General features: G+C 42.2%; 1 protein-coding gene across 1 annotated transcript; it reads right to left on the bottom strand.

Moving 5' to 3' along the window:
• Positions 1–3365: 3365 nt before the first annotated feature.
• ENDOD1 (endonuclease domain containing 1) lies at positions 3366–15147 on the bottom strand. Its single transcript, XM_075266097.1, has 2 exons — positions 14721–15147; positions 3366–5075 (listed from the first exon to the last, which is right to left on the bottom strand). The coding sequence occupies exons 1-2, from the start codon at positions 15006–15008 to the stop codon at positions 4017–4019; spliced, it is 1347 nt and encodes a 448-aa protein (XP_075122198.1). The 5' UTR covers positions 15009–15147; the 3' UTR covers positions 3366–4016.
• Positions 15148–16016: the final 869 nt, after the last annotated feature.

Here is a 16016-nt window from a genome sequence, read left to right on the forward strand (position 1 = left end):
ATCTGATGACATCACTGTTTTATAAACGGAATAATCTGATGACATCATTATTTTATAGATGGAATAATCTGATGACATCACTATTATATAAATGGAGGAATCTGATGACATCACTATTTTCTAGATGGAATAATCTGATGACATCACTATTATATAAATGGAGGAATCTGATGACACCACTATTTTATAGATGAAATAATCTGATGATATCACTGTTATATAAATGGAGGAATCGGATGACATCACTTCAGTAAAAGTTAGAAAAGCCTATGTATTGCAAAAGATTACTGCACCCCTACCAATCTACAGCAAGTGATAAAGTAATAATGAAGAATATAGTTGAGATTATAAGTAAAACCCTAAAGTTCTATTGACCCCCGCTATATACACATATAAAAGGACAAATAAATGGATACAAGGAACATACACCGTCCTATATCTAACCAGGACATCCCGTGTGACACAGTAAGCAGCGAGGACACGTATGATGGCTAATAAATACAGGGGAGGTTTAAGAAGTTTCCTTAAAAAAAGAAAAAAAATTCAAGAAAACATAAAAACGGATCAAGAACAAATATCTATCGTCATATCTCCGGTTGTACAGAAGACATGATGTTAAAGTAAAGGGATTGTACAGGGCTACAAAAACATGGCTACTTCCTGCAGTCCACAGGTTGTGTATGGTATTGCGGCTCATTCATTTCAGTTGAAGCGGAGTTGCAATACCAGACATAACCCATGGGCAGGTGTGGCACTGTTTATGGAAGCGCCAGTGATTTGGAATCCTATACAATTCCTTTAAGGCCTAAACTTGCAGGCATTTTCTTGGGCCACGATCACACTATAAAACCCACCAACGATCAGTAGGAATTTATTTCAAGTCTATGACTAGTGATTGTATTCACATTTGCAACGGTTTGCTAGTGTCTGTCATCACATGTCCATCATGGATAGATAAAATTTAGGAACACGCTTTTTTGAGCGCCTCATCTGAGGTATAGGAGGAACTAAAATGGCTGCTCAAACTACTTTGGTCTCATTTTTGAGAAACGAATAACAAAGGGGCGTGGTTTATGAAAATTTACATTAAAGGGGGCGTTCCTTGGCAAAATGGGGGCGTCATGTTTGGCATCCAGAATATGTATAATATGATGGATGGTGAATATCATTTTTAGATATAGCCTATGTATGTTTACGGGATTCAATGAAATGGACAAAACTTTGCGAGGACTCACCTAGGAAGATTGCGGGCGACTAACCAATCAGATCACTGCTAGAATCTGATTGGTTGTTACAGGCAACATCTCCCTTTTTGCAATTTTTGCGCAAGTCTTTTTTCTTTTATGCCTACCTTGCCATTTTCCCGAAAGGAGCCATGGTGTGGACTGGGCCGCCAGCCATGCCAGACTGATGCTCAATAGCTGGTGTAGATCTCAGTGCAGGCGCATGGCCGAGCGGAGGGTTGCACCTAATTATGTGTGTTTCGGCATAAATGAGGTGCAGCCCCCGTCGGTACAGGAGACAACCCTTATATGGCTCTCAAACTCTGCAGTATCTAGTCAGTGACTAAGCAATCTAAATTCGGATGAAATCTTCAGAACAAAAATTTTGAAACTATCTGCAGATGCCATCAGATTCTCTTGACTAAGTATAAGGGTAAGTTCACACAGGGTTTTTTGGTCAGGATTTTGAGGCTGTATTCGCCTCAAAATCCTGACCAAATAGATGGCTTCCATTGAAATCACTGGGAGCCGGCTCCCGGAAAAAGAAGCGAGGTGCTCATTCTTCAGGCCGTTTTGCCTCGCGATTCGGCCTGAAGACACTCCCCCCTCCTGAATAGGCCCGTTCATTGGGCCTGATTCAGACCGGCATTCAGTCGCGGCTACCCGATTTTTGGATCGGAACCTGAGGCGGCCTCCGCCTCAGGTTCCGGTCCAAAAAACTCCGTCTGACCTTACCCTATGAGAGCAAATGTCTAGTTCGGATAGTCCCGTGACCGACTACTAAACAGTATTTCGGAATTTTACATGAAAATCTTAAAAGTCAACCCAGAACCTCAAAATCTGTGTAAACATGGCTAGATCCCGACCCACGTGTAGAATATAAAAACGGAATGTGGAATATAACCAAAGAGTCTGGAATTTTTTTTTTAAAAAGCCAATTTTCCCATTAATAGGGGTATAGCAGTTGTTACCGAGCCCTGTACCCCGAGGGGGCCCAAAGGGGCCTCTGCCACATAGAATATACTTCTATTCTAAATAGCACAAAGTAGGAAGAGGCCCCATTTTAGGATTTACATCCCCGGAATTACACCGCCTATTTGGCTCAGTATGGTAATATTCTTTTATTGGGATAAGGGGCCGATCATAATGTCACTACAAGATCAAATATGGCCGTCACAGAAAAATTCAACTTGTACAATTTATTTTTTTTCAATCTTACAATCACAACAATGGAGGACGATCTGGTGGATCTTCAACAAGTCCTCAAACAATGCCAAAATCATAGCAAAGGCCAATACATGTAGCAGAGTACAGGAACACTGACAGTCAGTAAAATTTACATATTTATTTTATTGACAGGTTGCTCCCAAAATATTCCCTTATTTTTTTTATTTTTTTTTGTCTACATGAATAATTTAATTTTCCTGAATTCAACAGGACATTCTCTTTCAGTGCAAACAGAAGTAAACCAAAAATAAATAAAAAAAGGATCGAAACACGAGCGTAACATGAGAAGTAAAATACAGGAGCTTTTATCATCGCAAAATGTTGATTCCAAATTGAAATATTTTGTAATTTGTAATACTGACATGTTTTTTTTACATAATCTATAAGGGTTGACCGTATTCATAAAACTGTATTTTTTAAACAAAAAAAAAGTTCTAAAAATGGGAAAAATGAGAATAAAAAAAAAAAAAAGATTTTAATTTCAAATAATCAAGTTGAAATTAAATCAATTAAAATTTGTCCTAATTTTTTTTAATTTTGTACAATCATAATGTATGTCAAATCAATTAAAATTTGTCCTAATTTTTGAATTTTGTATAATCAGGATGTATAGCAAATCAATTAAAATTTGTCACAATTTTGAATTTTGTATAATCAGAATGTGTATCAAATCAATTAAAATTTGTCCTAATTTTTTAATTTTGTGTAATCAGAATGTAGATCAAATCAATTAAAATTTGTCAAATTCCCAAAATCAAAATGTTGTATTTTAGATTTCTTAGAGTAACACTGATGTATTTCAACAGAATGGAAAAACTGGATTTTTAAAACAAAAAGTTTAAAAACTAGAAAAACAATATTTTAATTGCAAATAATCAGAGTTCAAATTAAATGAATTAAAATTTGTTATAATTAAAATAAAAAAGGACCCCTTCGGTTTGCAGCGTTGCGACAACAGCTGCTTTAGGATTATTTTGTTACTAGTAACATCTACAGTGAATGCGTTCTCCATTTTTAAAGAAGGTATAAATTCCCCGGAAACAGAAAGACCGCCATTTTGTTGAATCAATATTATGTCTTTCCGAGAAATAGTAATTTTTTTTTTTATCCAAAAAACAAACATACCTCCCTTACAATTTACAGAACTTTGCGACCTGCCAAACAAATACTCCTATAAGGTTACGCCATTCCCTAGAATGCCAATTCCCTGAATTCAGTCTACTCAACTGAATCATCCCAAATTAGGCCGACTTTCAGATTTTCACCGAGCCATAAACCATTCGTTCACCACGTGAGTTGTTATGCCCGCCACAATAAAAAAGAGAAATTAGACTGAAAGCGCCAGCTGGTCGTTCCTATATACCGTAAATTTACCATAAAGCCAGCATTACCATGGCATCTAAAGGAATCGAATTCCCGTGGACTGACGAAAAATGCCGATAAGCAGGATAAAAATAAATGGAAGTTTCATAGAAATTCCACAAGAATTCTGAATGACTTGCAGTAAGGTGCAAGCACACCTATCAATCAGCAGTTGGGTCGACGGCTCTTATTTCACGATACCCGTCAATTTTCGTAACCCTCGGACTGTCCAATGAACCTTTGGAAAACACTGCTCCCTGCAAACGATGCCATCGAGAACGAACCCCCGAATGCGCCAAACACAGCTGAGAACCCCAACATGAACACCCCCCAGACACCACTTAATATGTCGATACCAACATCAGGTATGGCACAGATGGTATAATAGGGGAAGCTGGCCATGTCGCAGAGGAATCTTGTTGGCAGCCTGAGTATGAGACATACAACTGACAACGCATTGTTAAGGATTCGTACAAAGCCACAAAGAATGTTTGCAAAGACACGGAGGACATCACAAGGAATGTTCAGCAAGACTTTGCTTAGGGCGAAGATGTAGGTGGTGAGCGCCGTCCAGATCCAATACAGCCGTCCAAAGATCAAATTACAGACTTGTTTGAAAAGGAACCATACCAGGCACAGGAAACTCTTGATAATTTCATATATAATACAGAAAAGGAACTGGAAGAATCTTGAAAATGCTCCTGGCGTCTTAACTGGTTCCTCCTCAGTTTGAGTTGAGGCTTCAGAGGTTGATCTCAGTTCTGGGTGGAGGGCGCCACCACCACACTGGTTAGAAAACAACTTGACACCACCAGAGAGTTGGTTTTCCAGTTCCTCCACGGTGACCTGTTCCAATCCATCAACATCTCCAGTCCTCTTAATAACCCCCAAGGACCAAGCTTCTGGGGCGTTACAGCAAGCCGCAAGCCAGACATACTCTGGAACAGTCACTTTATCATTGATTTTAGTATTAGATGGGACGGCCCCGGCAATAAGGTGAAGGTTCTCTCCACTCTCGCAGTGAGGCAACAACTTCTCCTTAATCAGAAGATCCACATCTGCGGCCCATTTCTCCTTGAAGTCTGGTGTCAATGGCACAGAGCTGGTGAGAGCTGGTGGAGCTTTGTGGAAGAGTAGACCAGGCTGGTGCTCTGCTGAGGCATAGTCTTCTTCTAAGGCCTGGTTTGTTCCTAGACCAGGAACCTTCTCTGTCACGTCAGAACCTTTGCTGACTTCATCCAAACTGCTTTTAGAATCGTCCACCTATAAAAAAAATCAAAAGATAGGGACTGTAAGTAAATGTAAAAAATAGAATTTTAAGTAACCTGAAATAGCCAAAGAGGCTCCTCTGTGAAAGGTACTTCAGTACAAGGACATACTTCAAGAAGCATGGCAAACATCTACAGATAGGACATTACACCCAGAACAACAGATGGAATGTGGCCTACACCTTCTTAAGAGGGTAGTATGGTTTACAAAACCTAGTTCAAATACCCTATTGGCAAATTCTGATTTAAATAGGTTTTCCAGGATTAATACTTGATGACCAATCCTTAGGATAGGTCATCAATTGAAGATCGGTGAAGATCCGACACCCGTGACCCCCACTGATCATATGTTTGAAGTGTCTACAGCATTCTAGTGAGGCCTCTTTACTAGTTACCAAGCACAGCATCGTATAGTGTCTGTGCTTGGTATTGCAGCTTGGTCCATGGGCGTTAGACCCCCAATCTTTAATTGATGCCTATCCTAAACCCCTTTAGTAGAGAATGAACCCTCTCATTCAGGATCTTCATTTATGCCAGAGTAGACAGTCACTACAAAGAGTGCCCCACTATCTGGAGGACCAAAAACTGTTCATTTCAATGTGAACTCTGCAATGCTTTGTTCTGCCTGTGGAGGAGCTGTAGGGAATTTGTACACTTGCTACAAAGCGGATTATTCTAGTTACTACATACAAATCTAGATATTACTAAGTTGTTATAAAAGTAAAATAATGATTCTACCAAATTTGGTCGACGCTTTATCTGAAACGTTTTCAGTCACTGGAGGCGCTGTTGGGTTAGTGTATGTGGGAAGTGTTTGCTACTGCTAGTGGTGACAAGTGGTACTGCAAGCAACAACAATGCAATATTATTGTAGGATAGTAATCTCAATAGATATTTTTTGCTTTTTCAGACTATCCTAATCTCTTGCTGTCTTTCCTGTTTTGCTTTATTCTGTGTGTTCTTAAAATACGCAGAATTTCTAAATAAAAGCTGATCGCAATGTCCATGTTCAGATAAGGAAGTCTTAACCCCCCCTCCCCCACACCAGATTTTAGCTTTTCTCCTTGGCTAATGACCTTGAAATATGACAGAGACACTTAAACGCTCTCCTGAGTGACAGCGTGGTCAATAACAGCCTTTAGCAAAAAATTCCTAATGCTTCCCCCTATGAGCAGCGAAGCGTGCTAACAACAGGAACAGGCCGCGCGGTGCGGCACAGACTGATGGATGTCCATTTAACGCAATTAGATAATGTTCTGAAATGCAGCTTACACAATCCCCGCGTCACCGGGGACGTCTCAGATGTTGACTCGGCAGCTTGGGTATCGATCCAGGAACAATTGCGGTATAGGCATCAAAAATGCTCGGTCCGTTGAAAAACAAAATTCATATTTTTGAAATTATTTCTCTCTTTCTCTATTTAGATTATATGTTTCTTAAGAAATGATAAAATGGCTTTGGAAAATTACCATCCAATGCTTCATTTTTGGCCAATTTATGGTCACGATTTCCTTGTTTTTGAGCGATGGGCAGAGACGGGGGCAGAGGTGGGGGGACAAGAAACGGGGCAGAGATGGAGGGACAAGAAACTGAGGGAAAATGAAGGGGGGGGACAAGAAACTGGGGGCAGAGATGGGGGGACATGAAACTGGGGGCAGAGATGGAGGGACAAGAAACTGGGGGCAGATGAAGGGGGGGGACAAGAAACTGGGGGCAGCGATGGGGGGACAAGAAACTGGGGGCAGTGATGGGGGGGAAAGAAACTGGGGGCACAGATGGGGGACAGGAAACTGGGGCAAGAGATGGGGGGACAAGAAACTGGGGGCAGAGATGGGGGGACAAGAAACTGGGGGCAGAGATGGGGGGACAAGAAACTGGGGCAAGAGAGAGATGGGGGGGACAAGAAACTGGGGGCAGAGATGGGGGGACAAGAAACTGGGGGCAGAGATGGAGGAACACGAAACTAGGGGAAAGAGATGGGGGGGACAAGGAACTGGAGGCAGAGATGGGGGGACAACACATATAAGCGGTTCAACGCCACCGCCAACCCGCAGACGAAGTCGCGGGTAACTGCTAGTATTTTATAATACCAGGACTGATGTGTAGTCAAGACCGAATAAACAGACTGTAATGTGATTCAGAAATCTGTATACGGAATGACCAATGATGACAGGTTACTGGATCACGCCATCATAACACATTAATATGGAGTCTACTCCGATGGCTCATACATTTTCTTTACATGACATGGTATTCTATATATAATGCTGACATTAGGTAGGTAGAAGAACCTGAAATCATTCGGCAAATACCAGACAGCTTAGTGCAAGGTATAATAAGTGATCCTGCAATACCAACCCAAGCCACAAACAAAGAGTGGCGCTGTCTCAGCAAAACAGTAGCTAGGTTTTCCTAATCGCAGGCAACTTCTTTACCCGTACACAGGTTTATAGACTGTTGTGCTATGGGGACACTTCTAGAAACCTTGACAATTGAAGTGTATACAGGAGCCTTGGCGCAATTTACGGGACCTTTGTTCACACTAATCCTACCTGAGGGGTTGAGTGGTTACACGGTATGTGCCTCGCCCTGACTACAGCCGCTGCTCCTGGCTGGCGTAAAGCTGGCACAATCTTATATGTCAACAAGGGGACAAAGGAGGGACTATGGAGTCACACATCTGTATACTAAAGACTTTTGGTACTAAGTTTTTAATTTATTTGGGACAACTCATTAAATATTGCAGATCTAACATTGATAGCTTATGCTAAGGATAGGCTGAGATGTCCCTGCACCATTCCGCCAACATTCGCGGAAAGCTACGAGACGCAGAATGTCTTTGACGGACGACAGGAGCGAAGATGTGATGAATTCCCCTTGTTCTAAGAACTCTTACGGGGATTTTTGGTCTGGAACCTGAGACGGAGGCCAAAATACAGGTAGCTGTGACTGGATGCCGATGCAGTGCACCGGCATCCAGTCGCGCATTCCGCTCCGGATTAGGCCTAGTCGGGAGTGTCTTCAGGCGGATGTTGCGAGGCGAATCCGCCTGAAAGAATGAGTATCTCGCTTCTTTTTCTGGGACAAATGGGTCCCAGAAAAAAGAACTGACCTCGCGACATCCACTTGAAGACACTCCCTCCCGACTAGGCCCATTCATTTGGGCCTAATCTGCAGCGGAGTGCGCAACTGGATGCTGGTGCACTGCACCGACATCCAGTCACAGCTACCCGTATTTTGGTCCGGAACCTGAGGCGGCCTACACCAAAAAACCCCGTGTGCACCCGACCTTACAAATATGGCCGTCACACAGATATTTTTCACTCGTATGCACAAGGTCCAAAGGAGATATCAGTAATATGAAAATAAAATCGTAGGGCTTCAACTTTAGACGCAAATCCCTTAAAGGGAAAATTTCCATAAGTACAAGTTACAAGTCTCTCGTATGTTCGCCGCCTGCGGCCCTGAGGGCGAGGAGTTATACTTTTCTCCAAATGATAGGTAAAGCAGAATAGCAGGCATGTGGAGGAGCCCAACCCTCCAGCGTCCGGCGTGCACAGATCATAGCGTGGCCTATTAACAGGCTGCAGAATGTCAGTGTGTACACAGGAGGGTGTAGACGCTTATATAACACTGGTGAGCAGCAGGGCTTGGTATGTGGCTATTATACATCTACTAATATGGAGGTAGCCATTATAATATGTGTATACTATGTAATTACCTGATGGAAAATAAGGCCTCGCTCCGAAAATGTAGGCGAGACTCCTGTAGACAGGCGTATTATTACACCTTCATACAACCTAAAGGACCATCTAGCAAAGAATAGTTCTGTAATTTGGAGTCATATGAAATCCCACAAATGGAGTGTGTAGTACAGAACCACAGGCCCACATTTATTAAAGGGGTTGTACAATAAAAAGCTACCATGCCTGTCCACAGATTGACTTTGGCACTGCAGCTTTATGGAAGTAACAAGTACTGAGCTGCAATACCACACTCAACCAACAAACAGGTGTGGCGCTGTTTTTGGAACATAGCAACCAAGTTTTTCTGATCTTGGACCACTGTTTTAATATTGGTGGCAGCAAACTATTAGGGTAAGTTCACATGGAGTTTTTTGGTCAGGGTTTTGAGGCCATATTCGAAATCAATGGGAGCCGCTCAGGTCTTTTTTCCGGGAGCCGTTTCTTCTGGCTCCCGGAAAAAAAAAACGAGGTGCTCATTCTTCAGGCCGAGTCGCCTCGCAATTCGTCCTGAAGACAATCCTTCCGAACTAGGCCCATTCATTGGGCCTAATCCGGAGCGGAGTGCGCGGCTGGATGTCAGTGCAGTGCACCGGCTTTCAGTCGCGGCTAACCTGGTTTTTGGTCCAGCCGCCTCAGGTTCCGGACCAAAATACCCAAAATTCTGTGGTCGGATCTGCATGGAAATTTTGCGAGGGAAATATTTCCATCAAGCAGAAAGATTTTCCATTTCAATTCACCTTACTGGGAGGTGTGGGTGGAAAAGAAACGTCCTATTGGAATGAATCGGAGGCAAATTCTGCTACAAAAATTCCAATGAGCGAACTTACTCTTATACCTCTTTCTTTTTCCAGAATTCACTCAAGGCTTTGGCTGAAAATCAGTGCAAAATTTGCAACAAAAAAGGCCGCTTTCTGCAACGTGTGACCTGTAAAGTACTTTTACAGCTTTGACCATGCGCACATCTGTTTTCTTTGATAGGGCATTAGGACAAATGTTGCCAATTTATGTGCAAAACTGGTGCAATTTTGGGCCAATTTTACGAGACTTGATCACCTGAACATTTATATTATATTTTGTATTACATAATAGTTTCTATATTCTCTATATACGTTAATAGGAACCCCATGTAGCAGTGCCGAGGAGCATCGGCGGTCACACCCATCCAGGGCATTCATATCAGTACACCAGCAAACCACATAACTTTTGGAAGAGACTGATATCTCTGTGCGGCCAGAAATGGGCACCAGCCAGGTGCCTGAGCTCATCTAACTGATTCATAAAACTTTAAAGGAGACATGACATTTCTTAATATTTTATTGCATGGGCACACGGCCCCAGCAGGTAGCACAAAGTCTAGCGACTAATCTGGGCCATTTAGAATGCAGCATGGCTACGGGCCGGCATAGATGCACAGCCCACCAATGTACCCTACCGGAGGGTACACCAAATTTAGGAGGAGGTGCTTGACTAGTTATAAGTTAGGCACATTCCATGGCAGAGCAGGGGTTTGCAAGACCAAAACACTGGTCAAGATAAATCAAATTATTGAGTGTACGCCAGATATTTGGCATAAAAAAGTTGATAACCATCAACTTGCGACTTTTTCAACTTGAGTTGTGGCAATAATTGTCGAAACTGGCGTTTTTGTGCCTCCCATGTCACTTTCATGACATAAATTTAAGCTAAGGCCCCACGTAGGGAGCTGCAGCAAAAAAAAACACTGCGGGAAAAAACATGGCGGCAATGCAACAGAAAGTCCGTAGAGGTATTGAATGAATGCGGCCTGTAACACAAGTCCAAAGTTGGCTCCTGACTATATAAAAGCTTACCTTACTGCCCATAGCAACCAATCACAGACCAGCTTTCATTTTCCCAGAGCTGTTTAGAAAATGGAAGCTGAGCTCTGGTTGGTTGCTATGGGCAATGAGGCCTACTTTTCTGTCCTGAAAAATGAGGCCTACGTATACAAATTTATCAATTGTCAAATCTTTATTTGTAATGTATTTAGTGACCAAATTGTGGTCTAGCTGGATCCTAAAAGTGACACTACCTTTGGTTCAGTTATCTTCTATAAAGGGGTTAGTACATTTAATACGGTCTCACATATCATTAGAAGGGGCGGCCATAAGGGACATGTTTAGCTTTGAAAATGGATAATTGGAGTCATGGCTACAATAACACTCAAGAATAAAAGGATAAAAATCTGGTACACACCAGTAAAAGGATAGTGACACAAACATGTAACTCTATCTATGCACCAAGGGCTGCGGCCACATCCAAGGACGCTGGCATGGAAATCTGTTGTCTTTCTCAATAACCGCACCCGTATAAAAATAAAAGGATTATTTCCTCCTACCGTACTACAGACACAATGCTGGAATTTCCCCAAATGCCAAGCGAACCAAGCTTAGCTCACCATAATACCCTATGGGTCAGTAGGCCCACGGAAAGTCCAGTTGTGGCCATAATACGTACACCAATTTCTGGCAGAAACCGGGTGAACCCCATTACGCGCGTATCACATTGAAACCAATAGGGGAAAAAAGCAGCCCATTCATTTCAATGGGGAGCGCACGTATGCCGGCTCCCATTGAAATTAATGGGATATGCTTTGTACGCGCTGATTCTGAACGTGTTTTAACGTTCAGAATCAGTCAATGTATACTCAGTGTGAATGCACCTTGTGATAGGGTTACGTCTTTGGGATCCCCAAGCGGACCCAAAGAACGGAAGCCTGAATGCTAGTGTGAACATTGCAACACAGGCCTTGGGGCTATAGTATTTTTGGGTTCAGTGGCGAATTTATCAAAGTGCCACATGCGCAAGGTACGTTTTTATCAGCGTCTATCTTCATAGGATTTTCAATATAACTTACAGTTTTTTTTAAAAAATGCAGCTATACAAAACACTTTATCACAAAAAATTGCAATAAAAATTGTAGAAATTTTTAAAAAATTAGGTTAAAAAGTTGGGTAAAGATCAAACTGCAAAATGAAGGCCTCACTTATTTTATTTTTTTTGCCACGCCATGGTCACGTTAATATCATGGGAATTATTGTACGTGCGACTTGCAATAATTGTGACTGTATTGGAATTCCTGCCACGGTCATGCAACATTTTCCATATGTAGAGAAATAATCGGGTCACGTGATATACCGCTGCTTAACAAACAATCGCCATGGATCCCTAGCCTAAGGCCTCATTCACACAATATCACAAATATCGAAATAGAATTTGCACATCTCTGTTTTTGATGCAGAATACTTTTGTCTGAATGAAGCCCTACCGTCTATCCCCGACAGTACGGATACATTGTCACCACAGGCAGTAACTGTCTATAAAGCTCTTAGATTTCCTAGGTGTATATATCTGTACAAACAAAGCTGTGTGGGGCAGAGCTGTAAAATATCATTGTACTCTCTGATACTCGGCTCATCACCAGCGAGTACAATGACAGCAGCAGCGGGCGCGCAGCCAGCAGGAGGAGGCAAGGCGTGGTGACAATGCCTCTTGTTCACAGCTGACGTCAGGCAAATCTGTGACAGTAGATACAAGCACTTAATTCTTTTCAGCTGATCCATCAGGAATGTATTCTCTGCCTGTCACAACATGCTGCCTCCCATCAAAGCAGCTCAGCCCAGCAGTCATCTGCATGGCCATAAATAGGAGAGACGGGCGTTAGAGCTTTTATACCCCCCTACTTTGTGATGCACTGTATTCCATAATCATTGCAATAAAATATATACATAGAACATAGAATAAATGGATACAATGTGTCACAACAAGAGGGAGGACACGGTGATAGAGGTCTCTGTATACTATCTATACACGACTATGACTACACTGCTGTACAGGGAGGGTTGCAGATCTGCCCCACGGAGCAGAATGGAGGCTGGAATTTGCAATACGTCATGTAACAGGAGGAAAAAGCAAGAATGAATAAAGATAAAAAATAAATAGAATAAAAAATAAATAAATAAATAGAATAAAAATAAAAAATAAAGATAATAAAGTAAATAAAAAATAGAATAAAAAATAAATACAATGCATACAAATATAAACTGAAGCTAAAAATAAAAAATAAAGAGAAAAATACATAAAAAAATAAAAATAAATACAATAAATAAAAAATAGAATCAATAAAAAAATAAAGATAATATGATAAATAAAAAATAGAATAAAAAAATAACATAAAAATAAATACCATGCATAAAAATAAAAAATACATAAAAATAAAGATAAAAATAAATACAATAAATAAAAAATAGAATCAATAAAAAGTAAAGATAATACTATAAAAAATAGAATAAAAAAATACATAATAAAAATTAAAGATAAACAAATACAATAAATAAAGATAAAAATAGAATAAAAAATAAAAAACATAAATACAATAAAAATAAAAAATAAAGATCAAAATACAATAAATAAAAAAATAAAGGTAAAAATAAATACAATAAGTAAAAAATAAACACAATAAATAAAAATAAATGAAGATAAAAATTAAATATAGATATAGGATTATAGCTGATTAAAAGGGCCGCCCCACTGGGACTAGGAATTTTCAGAATCAGACCCTGTTCACACAACTGTTATATTTTTTACCATGTGGATTTGCATTCTGTGTGGTATCCATTTTTTTCACAACCTCCATTGATTACAATCCGCAACCTCGGTCAAAAACCAGAGCCCAACCCATTTTTTCATGGGTGACATCACAAAGCCACATGTGAATCTAGCCTAAAACCACCCCATTCAATTTGCTGATCGCTGCAGATCCAGGAGCTGAAATCACTGACAATCAGATCTTATCACCAGGTTGTGCTGCTGCACATTTCCATAACAGCAGCCACTAGAGGGGAAATGTAGTATTACATGCTATCCATTCAAAGGCATGGCCATAGTCATGTTCAGTCCGCCAGAACACCAGCTGCTCTGACTCATGGGGGGACCATGTCTATGAAGACCCCAATTGGCGATATTAAAGATTGTCCAAAAGGAGAAATCTCTTTAAGGAGATCATATCCAAGAAGGCAGTATTTACATTGACCCATTTTTGTTTATTGTCCCTATCTAGGTCAAAACTAGGCATCCTGATCTTCCTGGTTCCTGGTTGAACTGGACTGGTTGGTGTGGGGATACAACGCTGCACAACCCTGTATGTCAGTCAGTGTCTGTGCAAAGTTGTCACAAAGGATCTGTTATCTATGACATCAGTTCTGTTGCCTTATACAGTAGGTAGTAACATTCAACTGAATCAACTTACCAACCTGAGAGCTACAATTAGCAATCCATGTTGATACTATGTATATGAATAGATACTATTGTGATACCTTTGTTTGGAAACAATGTTGCAACCACATCCTAGTGCACCTGCCCCGACTACACGGGTATACATTACCATGGGCCAAACTGTACACTGTATACACAGTGTACACTCTGTATACATCACATATATACCCTCTAAAGATGTGCACCTGCCCGACTACACAGAACATACATTACTATGGGATGGATTAAAGGGGCAAAGTGTAAATTATATACTCACTATTATACACAGCTCTAGTGCACCTGCCCCGACTACACAGATCATACATTACTATGGGATGGATTAAAGGGGCAAAGTGTAAATTATATACACACTATACACAGCTCTAGTGCACCTGCCCCGACTACACAGATCATGCATTATTATGGGCTGGGTGGAAGGGGCATAGTGTACATGATATAGACACAGATCTGATGTACATCCCCGACTACACATATAGCCCACTCTATGGCTGTACATGGCCCTTTGTGCCAGTGCAGACTGTACAGAAGATGATGTCATGTATTGCAGTGACACACAGGGTCTCCCATCTCCCCTCCCATTGTCTCCCCGTCCCCCCTCTTACCTGGGGCTCCACCATCCAGTCTCCCCATGCGCCCCCAGCATCCTCCTGGTATGTGAATGCAGAATACACCGGGATCTTGTGCTCGGTGCTGTACAGGGTGGCATAGTGCTTGTCCCCCTGGTACCTCTGGCAGATCTTGACGTTTGCAGGGTGGCTGAAGCCCTGGGGTGGACTGCCCTGGTGGAAAAAGTCATTGCACTCCGAGAAGCCATCCTCACCCTCCTGCACCAGCCGGGCGTGCAGGGCACAGGGCAGAGCCAGGCACAGGAGCAGTACGGCCGCCGTCATGGTCCCTGCGCTGCACACACTACCTGCCTGGCCGAGGATGCAGATACTGGCAGAGGAGGAGAGAAGAATTTGGGAGGGGGAGGAGGAGGAGGCGGAGGAGGACTGGAGGAGCCGCTCCCCTGCCGCCACCACACGTACAGGAGCTGTGCTGCAGTATCACTGACTGCAGGCCCGCACAGGCTGCTGGGAGATTCCTCACTGCTCACTATCAGGATGCAGCCTGGCACTAGTGCAATGTACCCTGCTGTGCCAAACCTGCTGCACCAGGCTGTCATATGCCAAGGGGATAGGATGCCCTGGCAACTGGGTAATGTGTGTATCAAGTGCACCTGTGCCAGGAAGACTAGCTACTGCGGGCTTTACATCTGCCTGTGCCAGGGGGATAAGCACCAGCTACCCTGTGCTATGGGTAAAGTGTATATATGGAGTATCTGTGCCAGGAAGACTAGCTACACCAGTCTATACAGCTGCCTGTACCAGAGGGATATGTACCAGCTACCCTGTGCTATGGGTAGGGTGTATGTGAAGTCCCCTTGTTCCATGGGTACTAGCCACACCAGTCTATATAACATCAGGACAGCTGCCTGTGCCACAGACCTGCTGCACCAGACCCTTATGTGCCAGTGGCATAAATACCAGCTACCCTGTTCTATGAGTAGGGTGTATATATGGAGCACCTCTGCCAGGGAGGCTGTCTACACCAATCTATATAAGAGCAGCTGCCAGTGCCACTGCCCTGCTGCATCAGGCTCTCCTGTCCCAGGAGGATAAGCACAACTACCCTCTGCTATGGGTAAGGTGTATATATGAGGACTTGGCTTGCCATGGGTACTATATACAACAGTCTACATACTATCAGGACAGGTGTCTGTGCCCATCACCTGCTGCACCAGACTCTTCTGTCTCATGGAGATAAGCACTGTGCAATGTGCTGTGAGAAATGTGTACTGTATATCAAAGAGCACCTGTGCCAGGGGTATTGTCTACTCTAGTGTATACAATATCACA

Source organism: Leptodactylus fuscus, chromosome 2, assembly GCF_031893055.1.
Source record: "Leptodactylus fuscus isolate aLepFus1 chromosome 2, aLepFus1.hap2, whole genome shotgun sequence".
Classification (NCBI taxonomy): domain Eukaryota; kingdom Metazoa; phylum Chordata; class Amphibia; order Anura; family Leptodactylidae; genus Leptodactylus; species Leptodactylus fuscus.

Excerpts from the sequence above, each read along its gene's own strand:
- ENDOD1 (XM_075266097.1), bottom strand. The coding sequence starts at position 15,008 with ATGACGGCGGCCGTACTGCTCCTGTGCCTGGCTCTGCCCTGTGCCCTG. Across the intron at positions 5,076-14,720 it reads ACTGGATGGTGGAGCCCCAG|GTGGACGATTCTAAAAGCAG; the intron begins GTAAGAGGGGGG and ends TTTTTTTTATAG.